This window comes from Alligator mississippiensis, chromosome 6 (assembly GCF_030867095.1).
Source record: "Alligator mississippiensis isolate rAllMis1 chromosome 6, rAllMis1, whole genome shotgun sequence".
Taxonomy (NCBI): domain Eukaryota; kingdom Metazoa; phylum Chordata; order Crocodylia; family Alligatoridae; genus Alligator; species Alligator mississippiensis.
Window position 1 is genome coordinate 99,087,986 of NC_081829.1, and position 24,348 is coordinate 99,112,333.

Genomic DNA, 24,348 nt, shown 5'->3' on the forward strand with positions numbered 1-24,348 from the left:
AGCTCTGCCACAGAGAAGGACAAAGGAGCGCTGGTCCCGCCAGGATTTCAGCTGGGGGTTGCAAGGATCCGTGGACCCCGAGCCCCATCGCCTCCAGAACGATCGATCTCTTGTTTCTTTGCGCGTTTTGCGCTATCTGGCAAATAAAATAGATCAGCAAAACACAGAAGACCCCTTAGCAGACACAGCCCCTCTGGCTGGTTTCTCCACAGCCAGGTAACTTCAGCGCGCATCTCAAACGTAGCCTTCTGCAGGCGTGCTCGATTCACAGCCGCACCCTCCAAGCTTCATCATCGATTTAGCAAAGCAAGGCAAATGTCCATGCAAAGGCTGAAGCATCAGGTGTCACGGCTCCAGGATCTGGTGCGATCAGAGCTGCCCATGCTTGCTTTCATACATTTCACATAAGCATGCCACTTGGGAAGCTGAGACTACCAGTGTGTCAGAGGGATTAAGCGGTAGGTAGAACAGTTATGCAAAAGCAACAAGACCCGACAGGGTGTGGCGAGGAACGGTGTCAACGCTTTGGAGAGCAGCGAGACGGTTCAGAAGGCCTTCCAGCTGCTTGAACAAAGCTTCCTCCTAAACCCTGGCATTATAAAAGTATGTTGAATATTACCACTGCACCTTTTGGGCTTGATGAGGGGGAAGGGAGGAATCCTTCGGCCAGATACAATTTTAGAAGCAAGTGCCTTTCCATTTTGATCCTTCTTTCCTGACCTTTGAGCCTTGCTTTTTTCCTGTGCCTTTGATAAGACTGCTGCTAACGAAGTATGCGCTGCCTTCCAGAAGTGACAGTGAGTTTGGTTTGACAGGGAGCTCTTTAGCGTCAACGGAGATAAAGGAACATGCAAGAATCCTGTTTTGGACTATTCAGAGAAGAAATATCGGCAATACTCAAGTAGCCTGGGGGGGACCCCCTGAACTGGAGGGGTCAAAACCAGCCTATATACATCAGGACCTGATGCACATAATCAGGCTATACACCGAACTGTACTCCAAATTGAATGTCTTATTTCTTAGGAGGTTGAACTTTCCTGTTCTGACGCCTAAGCAGAACAAAGCCCTATAAAAGCCAATTGTACGTAAATTGACCCAAGGTTGTGGGGGTTTGTTTTTTTTTTGTTTCCAGACACTGTAAAATAACAACAGGAGAAAACGCAGTGAATTGATCCTTCAGCTGAGATTGTGGAGCTGCACCACGGAGCTGCCAAACCTGGCAGCGAAGAAATAAAAATAAGCACATGGCCTTGAATGGGGGGAAAAGAAAATTGGAGATTATTACTTCACAAGAACCAATTCATCTCCAAGGCCAAGCATGGCTGCCCAAGGCAATTAGGAAAGACTTTTTTTTTTCACACTGAAATCCAAGTTCCCAGTCACAGCTGTTGCTAGGAAGAACCATCCTCCGCTACCCCCAAAAATGCTGGGCCAAGCACATTTCAGGAGACACGGTTTCCCTGCCCAGCCCAAATGAGAGGTTTCTCTTGCTGCTGTACCGCTGGACAGAAGTACGTAAGAGTTCATTAAAACACGAGGAATACGACAAAGACTCACAGTACAGCATGCATGATTACGGAGGGGGGCTATGAAAAAAGGAAAGACTTACACCAAAGTTCATAGTAGTAGTTGCAACACTGTGACTGTCCACAACAGTGGCCTGTTTCACATATATAACTTTGATTGTTGACCCCCATGCAGGTTTCCTTGTCCTAAAATTAAATAGATACAGAGGTTACTGACAATACCTTTTCAGCACATGTTAAACAAGGATCTCAAAGCACTTTAACAAACATGAATTAAGTCTCCCCGGGCAGTACCGTGAGGTAGGCAAGTCAAATATACCCAGAGAGAGTAAGTACTGCCCGAGGTCACAAGCAGGTCCACAGCACCCTCGGGTCGGATCAGCGCGGACTTGGGGGGCAGAGGGAGGCTCGCCTCCCTCCGTAGCAGGGGGACACAGACCTCTTCTTTGCATCGCTCGAGTGTGTTTGAATAAACGACTTCCCGTCCTTGCAGCAGCTGAGCATTGCCAGCGCCCTCGTCCCCCTGCTTTACCCTTGGCAAGTCAGAGCATTTTTGGTGCTCGGGGGCACTGTGCCCGGTAGCTGCGTGAGACGGCTGTTCCTGAGGTTTGAAGACCAGCTTAGACACCCACTTGTATAGGATGGTTTAGAAAGGCGTGATCCTGCCTTACGCAGGGGGTAGGACTCGACGGCCCCCCGACAGCCAGTCCAACCCAATGTTTTTAGAGCTGAAACCAGCTCTCCCTATACCACTGCTCTTAGGCTTCACCTATCAAACAGCCCTCCCGTACGACATCGCCTCTCCTCTCCGCTCTTAAAGCATCATGCTTTGCGATCCAGGCGTCTCGTAGGAGAGCTGTTTTATTCCAGGTTTTATTTAACTTTGCTGTATTACTGAGGCTGGTGCCCAGCAGAGGAAATGCAATTATAACCAGACTGGTATAATCAGAGTGAGGACTGCTTGGGTTCATTTAGGTCCAAGTGGCAATTACTGTATGTTCCTGCAAGATTCTGATCTGAAATTATTTTCTTGTAATTAGCACCATGTTTTATAAAATCAGCTTTCCTGTAAAACTTCTTCCTGGAAGACTGAATATTCCAGGAGTGGAGCCAAATCAGCTCTACTTTATCACCCTCCAGTCCTCGCTCTGGACAGTAGAGAGATGGAAAAGAACCGTGGTATGAGGTCATCTCATCCCAATCCAGCATTAAACAATGCAGGACTGCTCCACGAGACACCATAATTACCGAGTGCTCTGGCCAGTCCCGTTCTAAAGACCTGAAAGCCTGGGTGGAGGCAATGCAATGCATGACAAGAAAGAACAGTTTTTCCAGGCTGTGGTACGTCTGGCCTCCGCATGCACTTGCAGGTGCAGATGTGACATGAAAAGAAGAGACAGAGCAAAGGACTTCTTTAAAAGACTCTGAAACAGGTTTGCAAGGTTTAGGCGACACTGTAATTGTTGCTGACATGGTTATGTCAGCTATGAGGATGAAAAGATCATATTCTCCCACCGATGCAGCTCTGCTGCCAAGTCCCCTGTCCGGACACAGCTCTTCCAAAGGGCTTAGCTACCATCAGTCCAGGAGGTGTGGGTGCTACGCTAACAGAAGAAGCACTTCTGCCATCACAGGCCGCATCTTATACCAGGGACTGCCATCAGGATCAGGCTAACACTGCAGAGTGGCTGCAGCCCTGTCACGTAGACAAGCCCACCGTGCGTTTGTGAAGTTTGGAAGTTTACAAGTCGTACCACAATTTTTCCAGTTAACTTCCATTTTGGAAGAATTGGGGACAGGCGCGTACTGAAGGAACTACAATCATGTTTCAAGCATAACTTTAGCATATAAAAAGCCGTCTTAAAAATAATCCTGGAGCAATTCAAACCAATAAACCCTATGTGCACCTTTACCTTACACTTTAAGGGTGCCTGTACACACCATGGGTTATAATTCTCATTAAATAGGTTTATAAAATTTAAACTTGTTTATTTTGGAGTGACACATTAGTGTTTGCACACATTAGGTTTTTTAATGAATTAAGCTCGGTCTCCAGCCAGCACCACAGGAAAGCAGGATGGTCCAGCACTGCCCCCCTGGCTTGGGGCTCCCCACCATATGCCCCGTGTCCATGCCAAAGAGAGCTGGCAAACTGCACAACAAAAAAGCAGAAGCAATTCAAAAACAAAAGCAATTCAAAGGGGTGAACCACAAAAAAGTCGCAGCCATTTGGTGACCAAAGAGGCTCATTACACATCTTTGAGTTTGCACACAACAAATCCATGGACGCGACGCTTTAATTCCTGGCGAGCCAAATTAAACTACGTCCAAGGAGTTTTACTTTAATGCACAAGAAAGAGTCCAGAAATACCACTCATGCAAACAGACATGAAGTTGCAGCGCACAAAAGGGCAAAAACCGTGGTGTGTACGAAGGCCCTAAAAGACGACACTGCAGACTTCCAGAGTACCTTCCATCTGGGGATCTCCATATTGTCCAAGCCACATCAGTTCTTTCCAGCAGACTTTGGTGCAACACAGCCTGAGTCTTCATGAATCCGTGCTTGGCACACAGACTGCACAAGCCTAATTTTTTGTCTGAGCCAATGAACTACCAGCTCACTTACCAACAAAAATCCACTTACACTCGAGGTAGAGCCTAGCCGCTCTCTAGTGGGTCAGGTGAGAGAAAGAGAAATGTGCTATGTCAACAGAGAAGATGGAGCGAATCTTAAAATAGCATCTGTTTATACGTTACGACTAGCATAACCGCAGGGTTAGGTGACGTGCTTCCAAGTAAAAAGACGTGACTGTTATTCTTGGTACTTCACAGGCCTTTGGAAGCCCTGAATATTTTGGTTCCCCCATTTTCAGAGCTTTTTTAGCCAAGTGCCATTTTATCACTTTCTGAAAATACATCACTGCCACCACTTGCAGGTTGGGGAAGTGACACCGCACTCAAAGCCTTTTCCTAAAGGAGTCTCATCCTATTTTGGGATGCAAGGAACATGCAGGTGTCAGCACTGGCATTCCTACCACCGCCCCCCACCCCAACCAAACTAGCGCCCCCGACACAAGCCACACTTCTGGCTTCAGCGCCCAAGTGCCCACATCAAAGCACCACGGTAGTTTCTAAAAGAGGAAAAGGCTCTGACATCCTCTTCTGCTGCTCACAGGATCCTGCCCCAGATTTCTTCTACAAGAAGAGTTCACAAAAACCCCCATGAACTCTGAAGGGAGTTTTGAGCAAGTTTAACTGCCCAGGACAACAGCCTGTAGCCTGCTGCTTTCCCTGCCCCTCCACCTAGGACATCAGAGTTGGGCATGGATATTTTTTACAAGCTTTCCCCCAAAATCCACCACCCCAAGATGCAATTACACAGAGGGCTGCCTGTCCTGCCAGTCACGGAGATCTCCCAACCATCTTCGCTGTGTTTCCTTAAGCGCTGCCTGACTGCCCGACGTGCTTTGAAATCAGTTCAAGCCAATCAGAAAGCATTAACACCACTGAACGGTGTTACACAGCTGCACATCTTATGTTCTCATTTAGAGGGGCTTGTGTAAAACTGCTAATAGAATCACAATTCCCCAAGAACCTGAAGTCTTTCCCATCTGCAATTTCTAGGAAGATGATCAAACGTCTAAGTCATTATGCTAAGCCAATCATAACGTTTTCAGTTAACTACCACATTAATCTAAAAAGGTAATTATGGTCAGGCAAATGGCTAGAAAATTACCAGAAACGGCATGTCTCGCAAGATATCAGCTACCTGGGTCTCCTAAGTCTTACCTTCTCTCTCTATTTCACATTATGCTTTTATTTTCAAAACTCCCATTAGTCCCATAGAGCCACGGTTCTCTGCCAAACAGCAAACTACATTTTTTTTAGCTCAAGCAATAACACCGAGAATAAGGGTCCGGTTGCAAAAATCTGTAACACCGCTGGCAATGCACGCGACAACGAACAGCAGCTTGGGCTGGCAGCTGTGACAAACTCAGAAACAACACGGCGCATGTTGACTGAGCAAATACGATTTGGACTAGAGGTGGGAGTCCCAAAATGCCACTTCAGAATCTGCTTTCCCCCCGGCGCCAAAATAAACGGTCGAAGGAATGAACCAGCCTGTTTCGTTCTGCTCAAAGCAGACTTCTTCCAAGATCATCACTGTTTAGTAGCAGATCCATTTCCGCCCGCCACACGGACCTTTAACGAAGGTTTAAATGTCACTGTTTTTTCCCCCCAGTTGCTTGAATGTTGGAAGGGGTCAGATTTAGCTGGCGCCTTTCATCACAAGATCTTTGGACTGCATCATCCCTCTGTTTGAACTTGCAGACGGGCTCCCTCTGGCCTGCAAAAACCTCATTTAAGATGATAGCACTTCCCGTCACAGCTTTGTGCAACACCATCCCTGCCTACGATGACTTGTGGGGCCACGACGTTTACCGGTTCTGGGGGCAGACGGGTCTACTAAAAGATGATCCCACGAGGTCCTCAAAGATGGGTAGGTAGGTATCATTCATGCCATTCCTCCGTACTCTTGGACAGCTCTTCTACCAGAACATTTTTTCCCAGCCCGCAAAGCAGCTACTGTTCTGTGCAGCAAATCCATGGGTTCTTGGTAGTGCCTGAGATCAAGTGACCTTCTTGCTCATGTCCTACACGGTGAGAACTTGTGCTGCTTTTCCTCTCCAATATGGTGGAAAAAAATTTTAGACCACACAGATTACCTCTTGTGCCGGCCACTTCAGACTCCCAGGCTGTCAGCCCCCAGCAGTGCGCCTCACCACCCGACTGGGATGCCCCTGTTTCTATTGCTGAAACCGGACCAAAAGAAATGAAGACCCCTGCTTGAACCTTTCTATGAAGTTCCTCCAGCTCATTTGCTGTGGACCTTTGCGGGGCAGCAACCTGAGGTTTTGCATATGATTTGAGGTTTTCAGTTGCCGTCACTTCTGAACAATCTCATCTCAGAGAAGACATATGTGGTGAAACCACCAAAGCTTAGGAAGGAAACTCTGCTAGACTCTGATCATACTGATGGAAGGACAAGAGTATCTGGGAGACTGCTGCGGATAGCTCATCTGCAAGGAACACATTGGCCTTTACTGGAATTGAGAATCATTTCTTCAAAGGATATCCCTCGGGTTGTGACGAGCACTGATTTCCCCCGCCCCACCTGGATCTACAAACCAATGCATGAAACAAGGTATATGCTGTCCAAGTGGACAACTTCAGTGTGTGACTGGAGCAGGCTCTACATCAGCTGTGCAGGTGGAGGAAGCCACAAATATTTTCTCTTGTGAACTGTCTGTTGCTACCTGCTTTGTTAAGACTTAGATATCTTCATACACACCCTCTTGCTCCTTCACTCCTCCAGGGATATATATCAGGCCACTTCTCCCACTCCTCTTCATGGCTTCTGGGCACAGAAGGCTGCACGAAAAATCATAGGACCTGGAAGTTAAGTAGGGCTGGAAGGGACCTCATGAGGTCTAGCCCAGCCCGTGCTCAAGGCAGGATCATCCCCAACTAAACCATCCCAGCCAAGTGTCCATCTAACCTGCCCTTGGAAATTTCCAGGGATGGAGATTTCACAACTCTTCTAGCCAGAGGTTCCAGCGCTTGACCACCCTCGCAGCCAGAAAGGTCTTCCTAATTTCCAATCCAAAACATCTGCTGCAGTTCGAGGCTATCGCTCCTAGTCTTTCCAACCTTTTCACATCTTCCTTGAAGTCTGTGGCCCAAAACTGTGCACATTACTCCAGGTGAGTCCTCATCTGTGCCAAATACAGCAGAAGAATCGCTTCTCTTGATTTGCAAGGGTCAGTCCTGTTACTATAACCCAGTATATGCTGTTGGCTTTTGTTGCAACAAAAACATATTGCTGGTTTATATTCATTTTTTGGTCCACTGTAATTCCCAGATCTTTCTTTGCATTACTGCAGCCTAGCCAGTCATTCCCCAATCTGTATTTGTGCATGCAAATACTCCATCCTAAGTGCAGGACTTAGCGCTTGTCCTGGTTGCCATCCCCGCCACATGGACTTGGCTCACACCCTCTTCATTGAAACACCTCCTGGCAATTCTGTTCTTCCACCAGGCTCCAAAATGCCAGCTTGCATAGAGGGCTCCTTCATCAGACGTTGTGTTGCATGAAAAGCTTATTTCATCACCACTGCAAGTCTGACATGCGTGTTGGATCTCTGCATGCTCTTTTGCACATACTCTGATGTGCAATACAGTCAATGCTTTGATCTGGCATTTAGAAGCACAGAATCATCAAAAATGAGGGTGTGAAGGGACCTCAGGCGGTCACATCTAGTCCAACCCCTGCTCAAAGTAGGACCAGCCCCAAATGCAGCATCCCAGGCAGGCTTTTGTAGAGCTGGACCTTATAAACTCGTGTTGTAAAAAAATTAAAAATAAAAATTGTACTGTGAGGTACACATTCTCGGTGTTTCGACAACAATTAATGTAGCTTTCAACAGCAGTTCTTTTGCATGAAGATTAATTTTCATAAAACTGCCCCCGCTGAACTATATTAGTCACAACGCTGCCATGTCTAAGTAACTATCAATATTCCAGATGCTGTCTCCTGGACACACACAGCACAACACAACACATCTTTTTATTGGTATGGAAAACAAATTTAAAAAAAAAGAAAGAATGGGTATGGACGAGACTGGAAAAATATTTTTAAAAATACGTAAACTCACACGTGCAAAAGATTCTCACGGAAGCAAAACTAAAGGACCAGTGCATTTTACTGACCTACCTTCCTGTTTAACGGCTATTTTTAAACAAGACGCTGTGGAGGTCATTTTAATCAGTGAAAGAATTTTTCAGGCTAGTCAGACTGTAACCATTAGTGTCTTCCAGTTAAGAATTAAAAAAAAGGCAAATGTTACGTCATTGTTCCCATTTAGCTCTGAATTCATTTGCAAGTTTTTTTTCACTAGCTGGAAAAAAATCCTTCCCTTCCCTAACCATACCCCTCTCCCCCCGATCTGATTTTACCGAAGCATTTTAGGACTTACCTTTAAATACCAACACTGCAGAACAGATCCCAGTGCCTGATTATAGGTGTCTGGGCAAATCCACTTTCCCCACCCATTTTTACCGGGCTACTTACAACCTTTTGTGACCTCCCAGTTACCCACGACTGGCACTTCCAGGATGGATATTGCAATAGTCTCTACCTAGGGTTACTCTTGAAGGATGTTCAAATTCTGTGAGGGCAAGAACACTCCAGTTTGCTCGCTTAGACGTTGGTGCGTGAAGTCCGTCCGCGAGGAAGGCTGCAAAGAACGAAGGGCTTCCAATGAGTTTCCACGTGCAATTCCAGGAGTTGGCTTTGTCCTAGAAAGTACCGTACGATCTAGGGTTGTCGGCTGTAGCCGTGTTGGTCTAAGGACATAGGTAGGCAAGGCTCTTTGGGTAGATGTGATCTCTTTTATTAGACCAACTGAGTAGTTGGGGAAAAACGTTGGAAAAAGCGGCTGAAAGCTTGCAAAGACCTTTTTTTCCAACAACTCAGTTGGTCTAATAAAAGAGATCACGTCTACCATATGTTCTAGGTAACTTCTAGCTCCCTTTTTGGGCTTATTCCAAGAGCTGAGATAATCTGGGCAACAGGTGTTGGTGGATCTTTGATATGAATCATGTTAAGACTAACTGGTTCCAAGAAAGGGCCCTCAAACTCGGGATTAAATTCCCTACCCCCAGTGCCAGTTTACTGACCTTTGTGATCACGGTTCAAGACTTGGGACCATGTGCTTGGAGTTTCTTTTTCGTATAATTTTGATGTATGAATGTGGACGGTTTTGTTTTGTGATTACAGCTATAGCCTTTGTGACACAACGGCAACATAAAAAAAAAGTAAACGACTTCCTACTTCGTTTGCTGGCGTTAATAATAAACCTGTAACTGTGATTCAGCAATGCCACAGTTTTGAGCAGAAGCTTAACAATATCGTTGCTTAAATCCTACATTAGCACTGATTTAAAATGGAGTCTAGCCTTTCCAAAGTTATAATAAAAATGTAGTATCGGGGACTCCTCATTTTCAAGTAATTTACAAACAAAATCCTTAAAATACTCATCTGGATAGAAGTATGCTGAGCACCTGAAGTAAGAGTGTTAATCCATTTCTCTTAAACCACAGAAAACACCCATGCCAGTGCTAGGATTAGCTATGGAGAATTATTTCTCTCCTAACCTATATTCTGACCTTGCTCTGAAATTGGGTTATAAATATCAGGAAGGTCAAGTGTTGAGACTGAACCATTTCACCTCTCTAATCTCTGCACATATGCCACCTCAACCATCATTCACAGATCAGCAACAATTGAGATTACATGGCATATAATTATAGAAATAATCTCCCTGCTCTGCCCTGTGCAAATATTCAGTTAAGAACTTTTTAAACCGATAACCTCCATTAGTATCACTTCTTGAACCAATACGAGAGACAGAAGGGGAGGACACATTTTGACAACGAGGTGCCACTATCGCAACCAGAATAAGGAGATTTCAAACAAATGCCTGAGCCGTTTGGATGCTGACAAACACTGACAAAAGTGAACCATGCACCTCTGCGGAGAAGCAAAAAGCAATGTAAGAACTTGGCCACCACTTACCGTAATTTAGGCATTGAAGGTTTCTAACCATGAGACGTGTGGGAGCCTAGAACAGCTTGGCTATGGGCACAGCAGAGGCAAGCAACTGAACCAGCTTTGAAATGAAGCTTGATATGTTTAAGAAAAGGGATACGAGGGACTGAAACCAATGACCGAGGCGGGTCCCTCCCAGTCTCATGTCCAGGTGCCATCAATACCTAATCTAACCAACCTTCCACCACTGGCTATGTTTCATATAGAGCAAAGCAACACCTTCCTTTCCAACCACTGTAGTCTTAACAAGGATCACCAAAACCCTTTTTTCTTGGATGACTGATTGCTGGTAAGAATCTGCCATAAAATGCTTGGGTTAGGTTAAAAAAAATACATATGCACACACACACATACACACACACATATACATGTTTGCCTTTCACATGGATGGTCCCTTTGAGATGTGTCTCTCTCTCTCTCTCTCTCTCTATATATATATATATACACACACACACACACACACACACACACACACACGCACATATATACACATAATCAGATGTGAAAGGCAAACGTTTCCTGACAAAAAACTCCGAACTGAAAACGACCCGATTAAGAATTCACCCCAGCTGTGGTTTTTTAAATGCATACAAATACAAGACAGTAAATACATTCGAAATTTAGGAACAAGTGCCGAGTCTTAAATCAGCCTTGATGCACGCATTTTCAACAGAGTATTCGGTGAGGTGGAGTGGCACCGATAATACAGTTTATTCACCGATCGCATTCATTTCCTAAGCGATGCTTTGATGCTAGGTGTTCTTGACTTAAAACATCTGGCTGCCTCTGGGTTTCCCTTGTGGTTCCTTCCATACATCACATGGAAAAGTGCTACCAATCAGCAGCTACATTAATTGTAGCCACATTGTTTTATTAATACGAATATCATTAGTTGTGGTTGCCAATGCTCAACCGTTCCCACAAGATCGTACTGGAATGCCTTTAAACAAATCACAGGGTATTTTATAGTACCATTCTGATTTCAAATGGTAAGATTTTCCTTACTTGGTCTCTCCAGCCTAACCAAAAAAATCAAACTATCTGAACAGTAATACTTGACCTTCACGGTCCGGCACTCGCCTATGTTCAAACACCAAATTACAACTCGCGCCTAGAAGTGGGTAGTAGAAGAGTCAGCGTAACAAATGCCATATTCACGCACCAATGTTAGGGAAGAAGAGTTAGAGGAATTATATTAGACAGCCTTCAGAAAACGGATATATTCCTGCTTTGTATTTTGTCTAATTCACAGTCTGATCTTACATAATACGCTTTGAAACACTCAGCAGTCAAATGGCTGGCAAATCAACATAGGAGAAGTGCTTAAGCGGCGTCAGGTATAAGAAGCTGGAAACAACTACGCTAAACCCATGTTAAGGCTTTCATTCCATTAGTTTTCATGTGAGAAGATAACAATTTGGCTAATCTTGACCACCATCGATGCGTGATGAAAAAGGAACCGCGTGGCAACTGAAGCAAACAACCGTCTTCGTTCAAACGCGGTGAGTTTGGGTAGCAAGGAGTTAAAGAAGCCAGCCTTTCACTGCAGAAGATTTTAGGATGAAATTCTAACGGATATCATAAATTAAGCCGTGTTTGATGGTTCATTACTGCCCCCAACTGCACTCAGCATAAATCAATCATCTTCAACTTCGCTAGCTAGCACTGCGAGCCAGCGCTGGCAGGAGCACAGGGGAGCGCTACCCATCGCACGTCAGGATTGCCGGGCGTCGGAGTTGCGTGGGGGTCGAGACCAGCCAGGCCGACGCAGCTTCGGGTCAGGACGAGGGTGCACCTACCAGTGAACATACACTGACTTTACAGCCCCTCGTTTGCATTGGCACAAAATCCTCCCAACGTGCAACAGAGGAAAACCACAAACGTCGAAAATACTGCGGCTTGGGGAGCACAGATTTAATTAATAAAAGCATTAAATGTTGTGAACTGCTCAATAATCAAACAGATGCTGCTCTCTGCCACGGCGTGGGGAATCAACTTTGCGAGATAAGAGACGTCTTACGAACTCTGACATATGGCGCAGGTACCGTCTACCCTTGGCACGTGAACAAGGACATGCCAAACGCAGGGCCCAAGTGCTACGGCAGCATTACCTAGAAATGTTCATTTATTTATCAGTCTTATGCCTTGCTGGAAATCACGTTACCACGATCTTAGGCCTGCCTGGTTGGTGATGTCATTTCCAGGAAGGCAAAATGCAAAATAACTGTGATGATGTCAGCAAACAGAGCTTAAGCATTTTAAAAATTCATAGGATGTTTCTTTAAAGAATAAAAAGGGGGGCAGAGGGGGAAAGAATGAACCAATATTTTATTTGCTTCCTGGCTTTCATCCTCTCTGTATACAAGGGTCATGTTTTCAAGGCCTGCTCTGCTTGTGGGTAAAACGTTCTCACATAATCACACGCTCCCAGAGGCTGTGGCTTCAGACACCAGAGTACACCTAAATCCAAGATAAGCCTTTGGGAGTTTAGCTGATATTACAGGAAAACTGACTTTTAACACTGCAGGGAACATTTTAATTTTAGAGGCAGATAATTTTTGGGGAGGGGAGACTCCCCTCCTTTTCTCACACTTCAACCAGGGGAACAGCAGTTTACAGCCCTTCAACCAGCTAAAAAACGGCCAATACCGTGGAAATCATTGCCACATCGGACAAGGTTGAAGTGTCAGTTAACTGGGGTTTAACACTCGAACAAATGCTCGCACACAAACTAGAGTGAAGGGATGCATTAGCACTTGATGAAGTAAGGGAACCTAAATGGGAAGGTTGATTTTGATCAGTTTTCCTGAAATTGTCTTTTAACACTTATTACCACATTTACTCAAATACAAATCAAGGTTTCCCCCCAAATTGGCATGGGGGGTGGGGGAGGAGTCCCTCATCCTATAATTGCATACAAGGAAACCTCACAAAATATATTGTCTATCATTAAACCGCTGCCCAAAGCAGCATGTGCTCAGCAATGGAAATCAATTATGAAGTCAATTAAATGTAGCCAACACTGAGCATGACTATAAAGCACGAGGCCTACACTGAGTAAACGTGCTGATGGGAACCTTCTTTTTCTTGTTTTACTCCTTAAAAAGTGGGTGGGCGTTCCCTCCACAGGGAACTGGCATCAGGCCTGGAGGTACTGCAATACCAGGCTGGCACGAGGAGAGGAAGAGCCTGCCCTGACACCTTCCCCTTAGTGCCCAAAATGCTTGATCTTAGCCAAAAGGCCGAGATGCTGATGGGAGCCTACCACAAGAATAGCTTAGTGCAACCCATCTGAATAAAATATATGGTAGTGTCCAGTGAGTGCACTCCCCCTTGCCAATGACTCTTTTCCAAGTCATGGTGAGCCACTACATTGCATACATTTTTATTTCCTCTTTACTCCCTCAGCTGGGCTGTTCCTTTCTTTCCCATTCCCAATGATTTCTCTTTCTTCATCCAGAATCCCTCTGTTGTTGCTCCCTCTCTCAGCCAGGAACACATGATCAGTATGGCCCCACCTTCCATGAAGTGGAGCCAGACCAAGTTGTCCTGTGTCTCATCCACATATAAAATTTTGGAAAATCCCAGGACTTGCAACAAGAACACCCAGATCCAGTCATAAGTGGGGGCTAGTTAGCACACAGATCCTTGGAGGGAAGGAGGGCAGTATTTGGATGAGCTCCATCCGAGGGTACTGAAGGCACTGGCTGACATCACTGCACAGCCACTGGTGGGAATATTTGAACACTCATGGCGCGCAGGCCAGGTCCTGGAGGACTGGAAAAGGGCCAATGTGGTCCCCATTTTCAAGAAGGGGAGGAAGGAGGACCCGGGCAACTATAGGCCAGTCAGTCTCACCTCCATCCTTGGCAAAGTCTTTGAAAAAATTATCAAGGCTCACATTTGCGAGAGCCTGGCAGGAAAAATTATGCTGAGGGGAAAATGGCACAGGTTCGTAGTAGGTAGATCATGCCTGACTAATCTAGTCTCTTTTTATGACCAGGTTACAAAACGCCTGGACGTAGGAGTATGGGTTGACGTCATATACTTAGACTTCAGGAAGGCCTTCGATACGGTATCCCACCCCATACTGGTGAACAAGTTAAGAGGCTGTAACTTGGATGACTACACAGTCCGGTGGGTGGTGAATTGGCTGGAGGGTCGCACCCAGAGAGTCGTGGTGGATGGGTCGGTCTCGACCTGGAAGGGTGTGGGCAGTGGGGTCCCACAGGGCTCGGTCCTTGGACCGATACTCTTTAATGTCTTCATCAGAGACTTGGACGAGGGAGTGAAGTGTACTCTGTCCAAGTTTGCAGATGACACAAAGCTGTGGGGAGAAGTGGACACGCCGGAGGGCAGGGAACAGCTGCAGGCAGACCTGGACAGGTTGGACAAGTGGGCAGAAAACAACAGGATGCAGTTCAACAAGGAGAAATGCAAAGTGCTGCACCTAGGGAGGAAAAATGTCCAGCACACCTACAGCCTAGGAAATGACCTGCTGGGTGGCACGGAAGTGGAAAGGGATCTTGGAGTCCTAGTGGACTCCAAGATGAACATGAGCCGGCAGTGTGACGAAGCCATCGGAAAAGCTAATGGCACTTTATCATGCATCAGCAGATGCATGACGAACAGATCCAAGGAGGTGATACTTCCCCTCTATCGGGTGCTGGTCAGACCGCAGTTGGAGTACTGCGTGCAATTCTGGGTGCCACACTTCAAGAGAGATGTGCATAACCTGAAGAGGGTCCAGAGAAGGGCCACTCATATGGTTAAGGGCTTGCAGGCCAGGCCCTATGAGGAGAGACTGGGGCACCTGGACCTCTTCAGCCTCCGCAAGAGAAGGTTGAGAGGCGATCTTGTGGCTGCCTATAAGTTCATCACGGGGGCACAGAAGGGAATTGGTGAGGTTTTATTCACCAAGGCACTCCCGGGGGTTACAAGAAACAATGGCCACAAGCTAGCAGAGAGCAGAACTGGACATTAGGAAGAACTTCTTTACAGTTCGAGTGGCCAAGGTCTGGAACGGGCTCCCAAGGGAGGTGGTGCTCTCCCCTACCCTGGGGGTCTTCAAGAGGAGGTTAGATGAGCATCTAGCTGGGGTCATCTAGACCCAGCACTCTTTCCTGCCTATGCAGGGGGTCGGACTCGATGATCTATTGAGGTCCCTTCCGACCCTAACATCTATGAATCTATGGAGTACACATACTTGTACATACTTGGCAGCGTTGAGCTGTGGGGTCACCATGGCTTGAAATACTGTTGAACCTGGTGGGGCCAGCCTAATGAGCTATGTGGTAAATAATGGGCCTTTGGCTTTGGACTATCATGCACAGTTTGTACCACATATCAGCAGGTGCCAAAGTGCTGCTGAAAAGGGTGTTTCAAAAAAAAAAAAGGTAACGCATCAATTTGGGATGAACTAAGTGTATGGGTACTATATGCAAATTGCTACAGCCATGTGTAATTTTAAGGTTATTGTTTTCAAATGTTCTCCTCACTTCCATGTACTTAGGGACAGTGGGGACGGAAAGGAGTGGGAGAAGTGGCTGCCAGGGAAAAAAGTGGGGGGGGGGGGGGGGGGGGGGGGGAAAGCAGAGAGCAAGAGTCACCTGACCCCCCCCCATTTATTTTCCCTGCTGTAGCAGTGGGAAGGGGGCAAATTCAAGGCAAATCTCCAATATTTAAATTATATACCTAGAAAAATTTAACAAATTTATAATTTTTTCATATACATCTATACCTATATATATAGATATCGCTATATATATATATATCTAGATAGATAGATAGATAGAACCTAATCATTGGAAGGCTGCCTTATAATCAAGGTTGCCTTCGAGTAAATACGCTGTTATTATTATTAAGCATGAAATACTGACCTTCTTACATTTACAGTTTGCTTTTAAGGGGAGGTCAGCACTTCATCTGAATTGCTTTTCCTACCCAGTAATCTCGATGGATGCTGCCTCTCGTTGCTATTGTGGGTCCAATATTCCTTCTCAGCAGACCTGCCCTGGCCAAGGCACCACCCTGGGCAATTTGAGGCCAGAAAAGATATCACCCCTTGAGAAGTTCTGCTATACAAAAGCAAGGAGGCTATTTTAATAAGATTTGCTATGAGGGGACTTCAAGAGGAGGCCCCATGCATGCATTTCCCAACTAGGCTTTTACTTTTTTCCTTCAGAATTGACCCATCCATGAGACTTATTTCCAAGAGAGCAAAAGTTACGCATAATGCGCTGTATAAATGAATCAAAACAATGAAGCAGACAGAACTTGATTTCCTTTTACCTCACTTCAAAATACCTAAAATTCTGAAGTAGAAAGTTCACATAAAACTGAAAAACAGATCAAATTAATTATTAAGATCCTGTATCCCTAAGGGACATTTAAAGAGAACAATGGCACCATGACAACCCTGAAACCCTATGACCACATTGTTCCTAGCATCAGAAGAGCACAATATTGCTGGAAAGAAGGTACATAATTCCCCAGTGTAGACAAGACCTTTAAGACCATGAAATCAGTCTTGCAAGGCCCAAACGTCCTTAACTGAACTCAGTTACCTTCTCCTTAGCACAGGCCAACGTTAAGTACAAGTTCACGCTATATCTGACACGTTACATCTGACACCGCTTCCACCTTCGCTGTGTCAGAAACACACTTGGAGTCACTTGGGACCAATGGATCGCTAACGAGATCCTGGAGAGAACTGGCCTACAGTCTATGCAGACTATGCTGGACCCTTGCAGGCTTCGTTGGGTGGGACACGTGGCGCGCATGCCTCAAGATGGTCTGCTGAAGGCCATGCGCTACGGCCAACTCAAGAACCACCCATGATGCAGAGGAGGGCCAAAGCTTCGATACAGCGACATGGTCAAGTGAGGTCTCAAGAAATTCAGCATTCCCACTGACAACTAGGAGAAGCCTGCCCGCAACCGCTCAGTCCCGAGAAGCCGGGTCAAGGCTGGTGCAGTCAACGCGGAGAAGCACCAGAGAGCCAGGAAGCAGAGCGTGCTTCAACCTCCATCTGACGAGTGGGCCTGTACCACCGTGGGAAGTTATGCGGGCTCTTCTCCCAGACCACTGCCAAGCACTGCTGACTGACTGACTTCGTTGCGTCTCCTTTCATCTATCAAAACATTAAATGGCCACAATGATTTGACCAGTTTAAAGAAGAACTGGAAACACTTTTGGAAAGATGAACATTTTAGGAAAGCAGTCATCCAAAACTCTAACGGACAAAAATGTGGAAAGTTTGGGTTTAATTCTGTATGCAAATAAAATTATATTTCCGAGACCTGTTCTCCTGCGGATGCTGGGATGAAGAGCAACCTTGCAAAATTGTCCACAAACCAAAAACAAAAGACTTGCCAGCTCAAACAGAAAGCTTATTCATTTTGCTGCCTTTGCCCTGATGTTTGACAATGAAAAATGAACATTTGCTTTGCTTGTCAAAACGCTCCCATGCCGAGCAAGAAGAGTTTTGCAGCTGAAGGAGATCCCCCAGGTCCACGCCAGGGTGTATGTTGAGGAACCTTTTAAATCAGTCATGAACCATCTTCCTTCACTGGAGACCATGAAGAGACTCCCATAGACTTCAACAAGCTGTGGGTCAGACCTCATATCAGTGCCAAGAAGAAACGGCTGAAGGTTTTACCGTAGAGGTGTCTATCAACAAATGAGGCTCATAAATCTTCCCCCCACCACATCTCCGTTCCAGAGGGCTGACCAAAGTCCTCGTGCTCCTCTCGTGGGTGGGTCTTTCCAGCGGTCTCCAGACGAGATTTAACAAGGGTGGCCTGGGCTTTCATCCTAGCGAGTGCAACCAAGCACATAAAAGATGCTTGACATTCAGCATACTATATGCTAGGATTCATAGATTCATAGATGTTAGGGTTGGGAAGGGACCTCAATAGATCATCGAGTCCGACCCCCTGCATAGGCAGGAAAGAGCGCTGGGTTCAGAGGACCCCAGCCAGATACTCATCTAACCTCCTCTGGATCGCACTAGCTCTCAAGATAAGTCAATGCAGCCCAATATTGAATCAAAAGCCTACTGTGGCACGGAAAACGCAGCATCACAAGGGAGGCGAATCTATGTCAAACAGGGATGTGAATGGATTGTGGCTTCGTGAACGATAGCACCACTCACAAATCAGGCCCCTGCTGTGCTAGGCACCGCGCAGACACCAAACGGAGACATTATCTCGTCCCAAAATATTCCAGATATGAGAAGAGACGGCAGCAGATACAGAGAAACAAGGCGCAAACCATCAGAGCATCCTAAATTCCCCCTGCAGTTTTAACTGCACGTAGTATTTCTTACTTCCCGTCTTAAAAGTGGCTGCAAAGTGCCCGCACCCTGCGCGCCGCTGAGTAGCTATCCCATTTCCAAGGCATGCAAAGCGATTCCTGCGTGGTATTTTTTTAATGCACAGGGAACGACTGCCAAAGCAGCTGGCTATTTTCTCTCATCTAGCAGCTAATAAAACTGAAATTAAAATATGCTCCCTAGGCATATTTTTTTCCCCACTGTATTTTTATCCAGAAACATGGGATAAAAAAAGCCACGGTTTTTATGATACCACCTGTTTCTACTTCCTGTTTAGACATCGCATACCCGCGAGGTTTCTTTCCTTTTTTTTTTTAAATCTATCCTGTAAGAGGGGAAAAAGGAAGTCAAGCATCACAATGCCCTCTGCCGAGACAAGCCCATCTTCAAGCAGAGTAAATGGGAGCTGGGAGCTCCTCACTCCAGAGGACCCAAGCATTTTTAAGAAATACGAGCAGAACGAAAATAAATCTGAAGCTGACCCACCCTGAAAACCTGGCGTGACTTTACAAAATCTTATTGCAGACTGAGGAATTAATGAAGAGCCTGAGCATACATCGCACGGAGGCCAAATGGCACTCGGTGCCTGAAAAGCATTTTTCCTTCCCTAAAGCTGTGGTGGCGATGCACTTCCCTAGTCAGCTCCGACTTTTAACGGAGTCTACTTGGACGTCGTCCTAACAAGCGGCCCATTATTTTAGCCGTCATGTTCAACTGCAAAAGGTCACTGTGCTCGAGGTAGTTCCCTCTGTAAAACCATGTCCTAACTGGTGAAAAATAAAATAAAACCTATATTTGACCAACCAAGCAAAAAAAAAAAAGTTCTGCTCCAACAGGATTGCTTACTCAGCAACTTTTATTTAGTCATTTCTTTATTTTATATAAGTTAGACTCTGCTTTGGTTTGGAGCACAAGAAAGTGCCAAGCTTAAAATATGCTTCAGATCGTGGGTATTTTACAGCCGGCGGCCCCTTCTTCTGCAGTATCTATTATAGCTCAGACCTCAGCGGCTCTGGGAACAGCTTACAGTTGGATTCCTCTACAGACAAGCCTTCCACACCAAAAAAAACCAGGTTTAAAACTCTCAAAAGCTTAAAAACAAAGAGCTGGCAGCCAGCTGCTCCCATTTCTCTTTCCATCCACTCTTATCACCTAGGAATTGTCTCTTGTTAAAACACAGACTCCTCCGAACGATTAAGCCAGGCACCAAAACGAGGTCACCACCTTGCTAAGGAAAGCATCACGCTTGCTCCGACGTCTCGGCCGCTTTCTGGTTTGGATCTTCAGCGAGTTTTATGTTTTAGTCGGCGTGACAGGTCGTAAATGTTGCTCTTAAAAAAAAAAATTAAGAAAAAAGCCCTCCTCCAAATCTAGCGGCAGATCTAAAGCAATGTAAACACATTTCCATATTAGGGCCTGTGGGAAAAACTGGCAAAAAACCAAAGTGAAAACTGTAAGAGAAAGAGAAAGTCAAAGTCAACCTGTTGCAAACAACCACCGCATTTTGTTCTCCGAGCTGCAGCTTAGTTCCTTCCTGGCTAACTTTTGCAACAAGTTAAACACCAGCTGGGCTGCCAGAGTCTCTTCTCAGACAAGCCAGAAGACGTTTTCTTAAAAAAAAATTAAAAATAAAAAATACTACTGAAAAATGCTACATTTCCCCTGCCCCCAAACCCAGCAGCCCCCACCGAAAAACGGGTTACCTGTCTCAAACCCAGAAGGAAAGGCATCCTGCATTCTCACCCTCCGCGCTAGCGCTTTGAAACCACGAAATTTAAAGTCCCATAGTCATCATTGCCTCATCTGATGCGGGCAGCCAGCTTCTGCAATCCTATTTAAACCAGGGCTTCCTCAGCCGGGAACGTTAAGTAAACAGGGTCCCGGGACAAGGCATGCCCTGCCCGGCTCTCCCCTCCTCCCTCTCGCTGTCCCCTCCCACCCCGTGACAGATCTCAGGCGCACCAGAGCCGCCGTGTTTGCAACGGGGAAATGACATCAGCTCGGGCATGGCAAAAACAAAAAATTCGAGACAGCTGTTGATTCCCACCACGCCGGCTTACCGAAAACAGACGGGGGACGTTATTTAGCAACCCTGCCCCGCACACAGACCTCGAACAGCACGTTAACAAGCTACGGCGGCTCTGCTCGGGCAACCCAGATGAAATGGAAACCGGGTTTAAAAACAGAAAAATGTTGACAACTGCAAACAGATGTGCCGTGACATTTAATTAAAGTTCCCTACGCAGAAATAGCTAGATGTGTTGCGGTCAGGGTCCGAACGACAGGGGAGTTCGGGGGGGGGCTGAGCTCCTCTGTAAGATTTGAAAATCATAACCTGGAGGGGGAAGATCGCTTGGGTGGACTTGTTAATCGGTGAACCGGTTTAACTTAGTGTTAAACCCCCGCCCCCAGAGTCCAAGTGCAATTCAAACCCTGGTCGTGGTTTCTCAGGGTTCGAAGAAGCACGAGAGACAGGGAGGAGGGGAGTGGAGGGCACAGATTAAAACCAGAGCAAATGATCCCCGAACGAGGGGGCTCTGCTAAAAACAGACACCGATTGAACCCGATCCCCTGGTTTTGTCTGCTTTGATTTTTTAAACATTTTTAATAAGAGTGGGAGCCTTCTCGTAGCGGTGCTGGGCCAGGGAACGTCAGAGACAAGGATTTCTCTGTGCATCGTTTCTTGGTACAGTCAGGAAAGCTGTTGGACAAGCTTTCAGGCATCAAGTGCCCTTCCTTGATTTTTTGCTCTTGCAGCACTACTCAGAATGAAGCACAGGCTAACAAAACCCCCCCAAAACCAGTTTCCGAAAGGATCAGGATTGGGCCGTGGCGCAGTAACGCGCAGAGCCGACGGGGCCGTTACCCGTGCTTCCCCGCACCGAGAGCGGGCTGCAGTCCCACACTCGCGTACCAGCTGGCGATTGCACCCGATAACCAAAGTGATCTGGTCACCGAGAATGCCAGGTCCTGTTTGTTCCCTCGCAAACCAGGGTACAGCGAGTACCCGGAGGAGGAGAGGACGCTGGGGGAAGGTAATCTGCCAGAGCCAGGCTTTAAAAGTTCAAGAACTTTTGTGTGCGTGTGTGTGTGTGTGTGCTTTGCTTCAGTCAGCAGCTGTTCTTGCTCGTCGTGTGCCAGCGAGACGACTTGCCACTCCCATGCGCCGGCCGAAACCGGGGAGGAACCGCACAGGACAGGAACTTGCCTTTTATCTGCCTCGTCTCAGTCTCTGCGCGTTAGAGCTCCTTGGAGATAAATTCAGATACAGGGGCCCACTGAGCAAGGGAGAGATTTCGTCTTGATCCTCAAAGCATTTTACGGCTTTGCAAGCACCAAGCGTCTGACTGCGTCTCACCATTTCTGATCTGCAATCGCAGTACATTAAAACCAGGCAAACCAACCTTTATCAGCCAGACAGGCCAGGGGCAAGTTTGACAACAAACAGCACGAGACAATTAGCTGGTTTTTCCCCCCCAGCTGCACCCTGGTTTCCCGGTCTTTTCTGAACGAGAATGCAGTCCTGTGGGCTCCCCTGCACAGGCAGGTTGGGGGTTGCATACCACTTTCGCAGAGAAATCACTCTGCAAGTATTTCCTTAGTATCGGGAAGATTTAGGTAAGTGAGAGCATCCCCTTTTATCAACGGGAACAGAGGCAGAGAAGTAACTGAACCAAGGGCTAAAAAAAATAAAAATAAAGGAGGGACAAATTGCATCTACTTAGCAACTGGATTTTCTACCTTCTGCAAGTCAGGTCATTAATCACAAAATCATAGAAAATGAGGGTGGAAGGGACCTCGGGAGGGGGGTCACAGCTAGTCCAACCCCCTGCTCCAAGCAGGACCAGCCCCAACTGCACCATCCCAGACAAGGCTTTGTCTACCGGGGTCTTCAAAACCTCCAAGGATGGAGACTGCACCCCCTCCCTGGGCAACCTGCTCCAGTGCTTCACCGCCCTCCTAGGGAGAAAATTCACCTAATATCCAACCTCAACTCGCCTAGCTGCAACTTGAGACAGTTGCTCCTTGTCCTGTCATTCTTACATAACGAGTCCGAAGAGTTACTCAACCATCAAATACACCACGTTACACGCTGCGACATACGCTGGGATCAGCTGAGCAAACAGACACCACCGATTCTCTCTCTTTCGGGCCTGTGCTCTGGGTTCCCGTGCTCTCCTCCGAAGCCCCGTGTACTGGTCACGGTCAGAGGGATTTGTGGATTAGCCGCATCTCGGACCTAGGCATTTGTGCGTCGGATCAGACCCCACTGCTAAAGCGGACTTCCTCTGACCGCTTGAGCTTCCATGGACTCTCCCGCCAACGAGTATTTAAGAGGCAAAAGCTCAGCAGAAAACTAAGCAACTCCAGATCCAGAGGAAAGATAGCAGATGGTAGCAGAGAAAGTCTACTCCGAGAAAAACACGGCTCCTTAGCGTGGGTGCATGCAATCCGTTCGTCCTGTTGCGCCATCTCTTTGTGGGGCTCTCCCGCTCGGGGGAAAACCAGAAGGGCCTCGGAGATGCATGGCGAGGGTGAACTATTGAGCACGCGCAGCTTTTTCTCCTGATGCTGAATGCAGTCTTGGGACGATGACAAACGAGTTGCTCAGCCAGTTCAGACAGAAATCAGGGACTACTTGAGGTCTGAACCTTTGGCCAGGTTGCAGCACCGCTGTGCCCGGGGAATGCCACATGGCAGGAAGGGAGGGTTGAGTCTGTCGATATCTGCCTGGAGCTCATTCCTCTTCTGGCTGAGGTTTGCTGGAAGGATGACCTGCTCCAGAACAGATTTGTGTAGGCAGCTATCCAAGAGAGACTTGAATCGTCTCCCTGAGTCTCCGGAGCAGGTCCTGAACAGAGGGTGAGCGCGCCGTGTCCTCCTGAGAAATGCCTGGGCAACAAGAGATGACCCCGATCACCAGCTGCATGTGCTGCAAGATGGACCCGAGAGGTGAAAGACACGTCCGTTATCCGTTCAATTGAGGACTTGGTGTATTGAGGCCTGCCTTGAGTCCTGATCGTGCCAGGTCGATCACATCGAGAACCTCTGCTGTTTACCCTCGTGCTTGGCCCTGGTTAGAGCTCTCTTGCTCGGACGTAGGAGTCCCAGGACTTGAGGGATTGCTGGCCATTGCTTGCAGCTAACCAGCCAAAAGACACGGCAGGTCCCGATCAGCGAGGGCAACCCATGCCACAAGCTAGCCCCACACTGCTCTCGGCCTGATCTGCCGCTTTGTTTTCTGCTGCCTGCCCAGTCCCTGGTCTGCCGTGTGCCCCGCAGAGGCTGCCCATGTGTGGTACTCCTGCCATCAGCTCACCACCCCTAGTCTAGATGAAATACCTGGCCACGATGCCGTGAAATGCAAGCCACCTGATCCAGGAACCCAGCTGCAGGGTACTCACAGATTGCTTAGACATTAAGGCTGGAGGGGACCTGGGAGATCATCGAGTCCAGCCCCCGCCCCAAGGGCAGGAAGGGTCAAAGGTTCCAACTCAAAGCTGCCCGGACAGCTCAGAGGTAATAAACAGGACAGTGGTCTGGTCAGTCCCAATCCTGACATTCAGCCCAAGAATCAGAGGAGAAAAAAAATACAATAGGAAAGCAGAAATGCAGGCTTTTGTTCAATGCTGTCCCCAGGGACAAACAATTCTTCCAGAGGGATCCCTAATATTGAGCTGTTCGTGCCATGCTAGATCTACATCCAGACCACTCCTGATCAGTCACAATTTGTCCGGTCCTGAAGCTCGTCCAGCTGTTACTGGCTCTCAGGAGGAGGAAGGTCTGGTGGCACCACATCTGGCCAGGTGTGACGT

At 47.0% G+C, this 24,348-nt stretch overlaps 1 protein-coding gene, 1 long non-coding RNA gene and 1 pseudogene across 5 annotated transcripts in view; all 3 read right to left on the reverse strand.

The window, feature by feature from the left end:
• WBP1L (WW domain binding protein 1 like) overlaps positions 1-24,348 on the reverse strand; it is a 71,600-nt gene that overhangs the window by 12,387 nt on the left and 34,865 nt on the right. The window contains exons 1-2 of one of the 4 annotated variants that reach the window (XM_014595628.3): positions 20,236-20,429; positions 1,610-1,712 (exon numbers count right to left, since the gene is read on the reverse strand). In XM_014595628.3, the coding sequence (XP_014451114.1) occupies positions 1,610-1,712; positions 20,236-20,262 (130 nt within the window). In that variant the 5' untranslated portion in view covers positions 20,263-20,429. Of the gene's footprint in view, positions 1-1,609; positions 1,713-20,235; positions 20,431-24,348 lie in introns of those variants that run through there. The other 3 variants (XM_019486019.2, XM_059730207.1, XM_006278709.4) reach the window with 3 other exon arrangements.
• On the reverse strand, positions 13,327-13,451 carry LOC132251274 (U2 spliceosomal RNA; annotated as a pseudogene).
• Positions 19,371-20,225, reverse strand: LOC132251227 (uncharacterized). Its single transcript, XR_009463151.1, has 2 exons — positions 20,014-20,225; positions 19,371-19,914 (listed from the first exon to the last, which is right to left on the reverse strand). It is a non-coding gene; the product is annotated as an uncharacterized LOC132251227 (long non-coding RNA).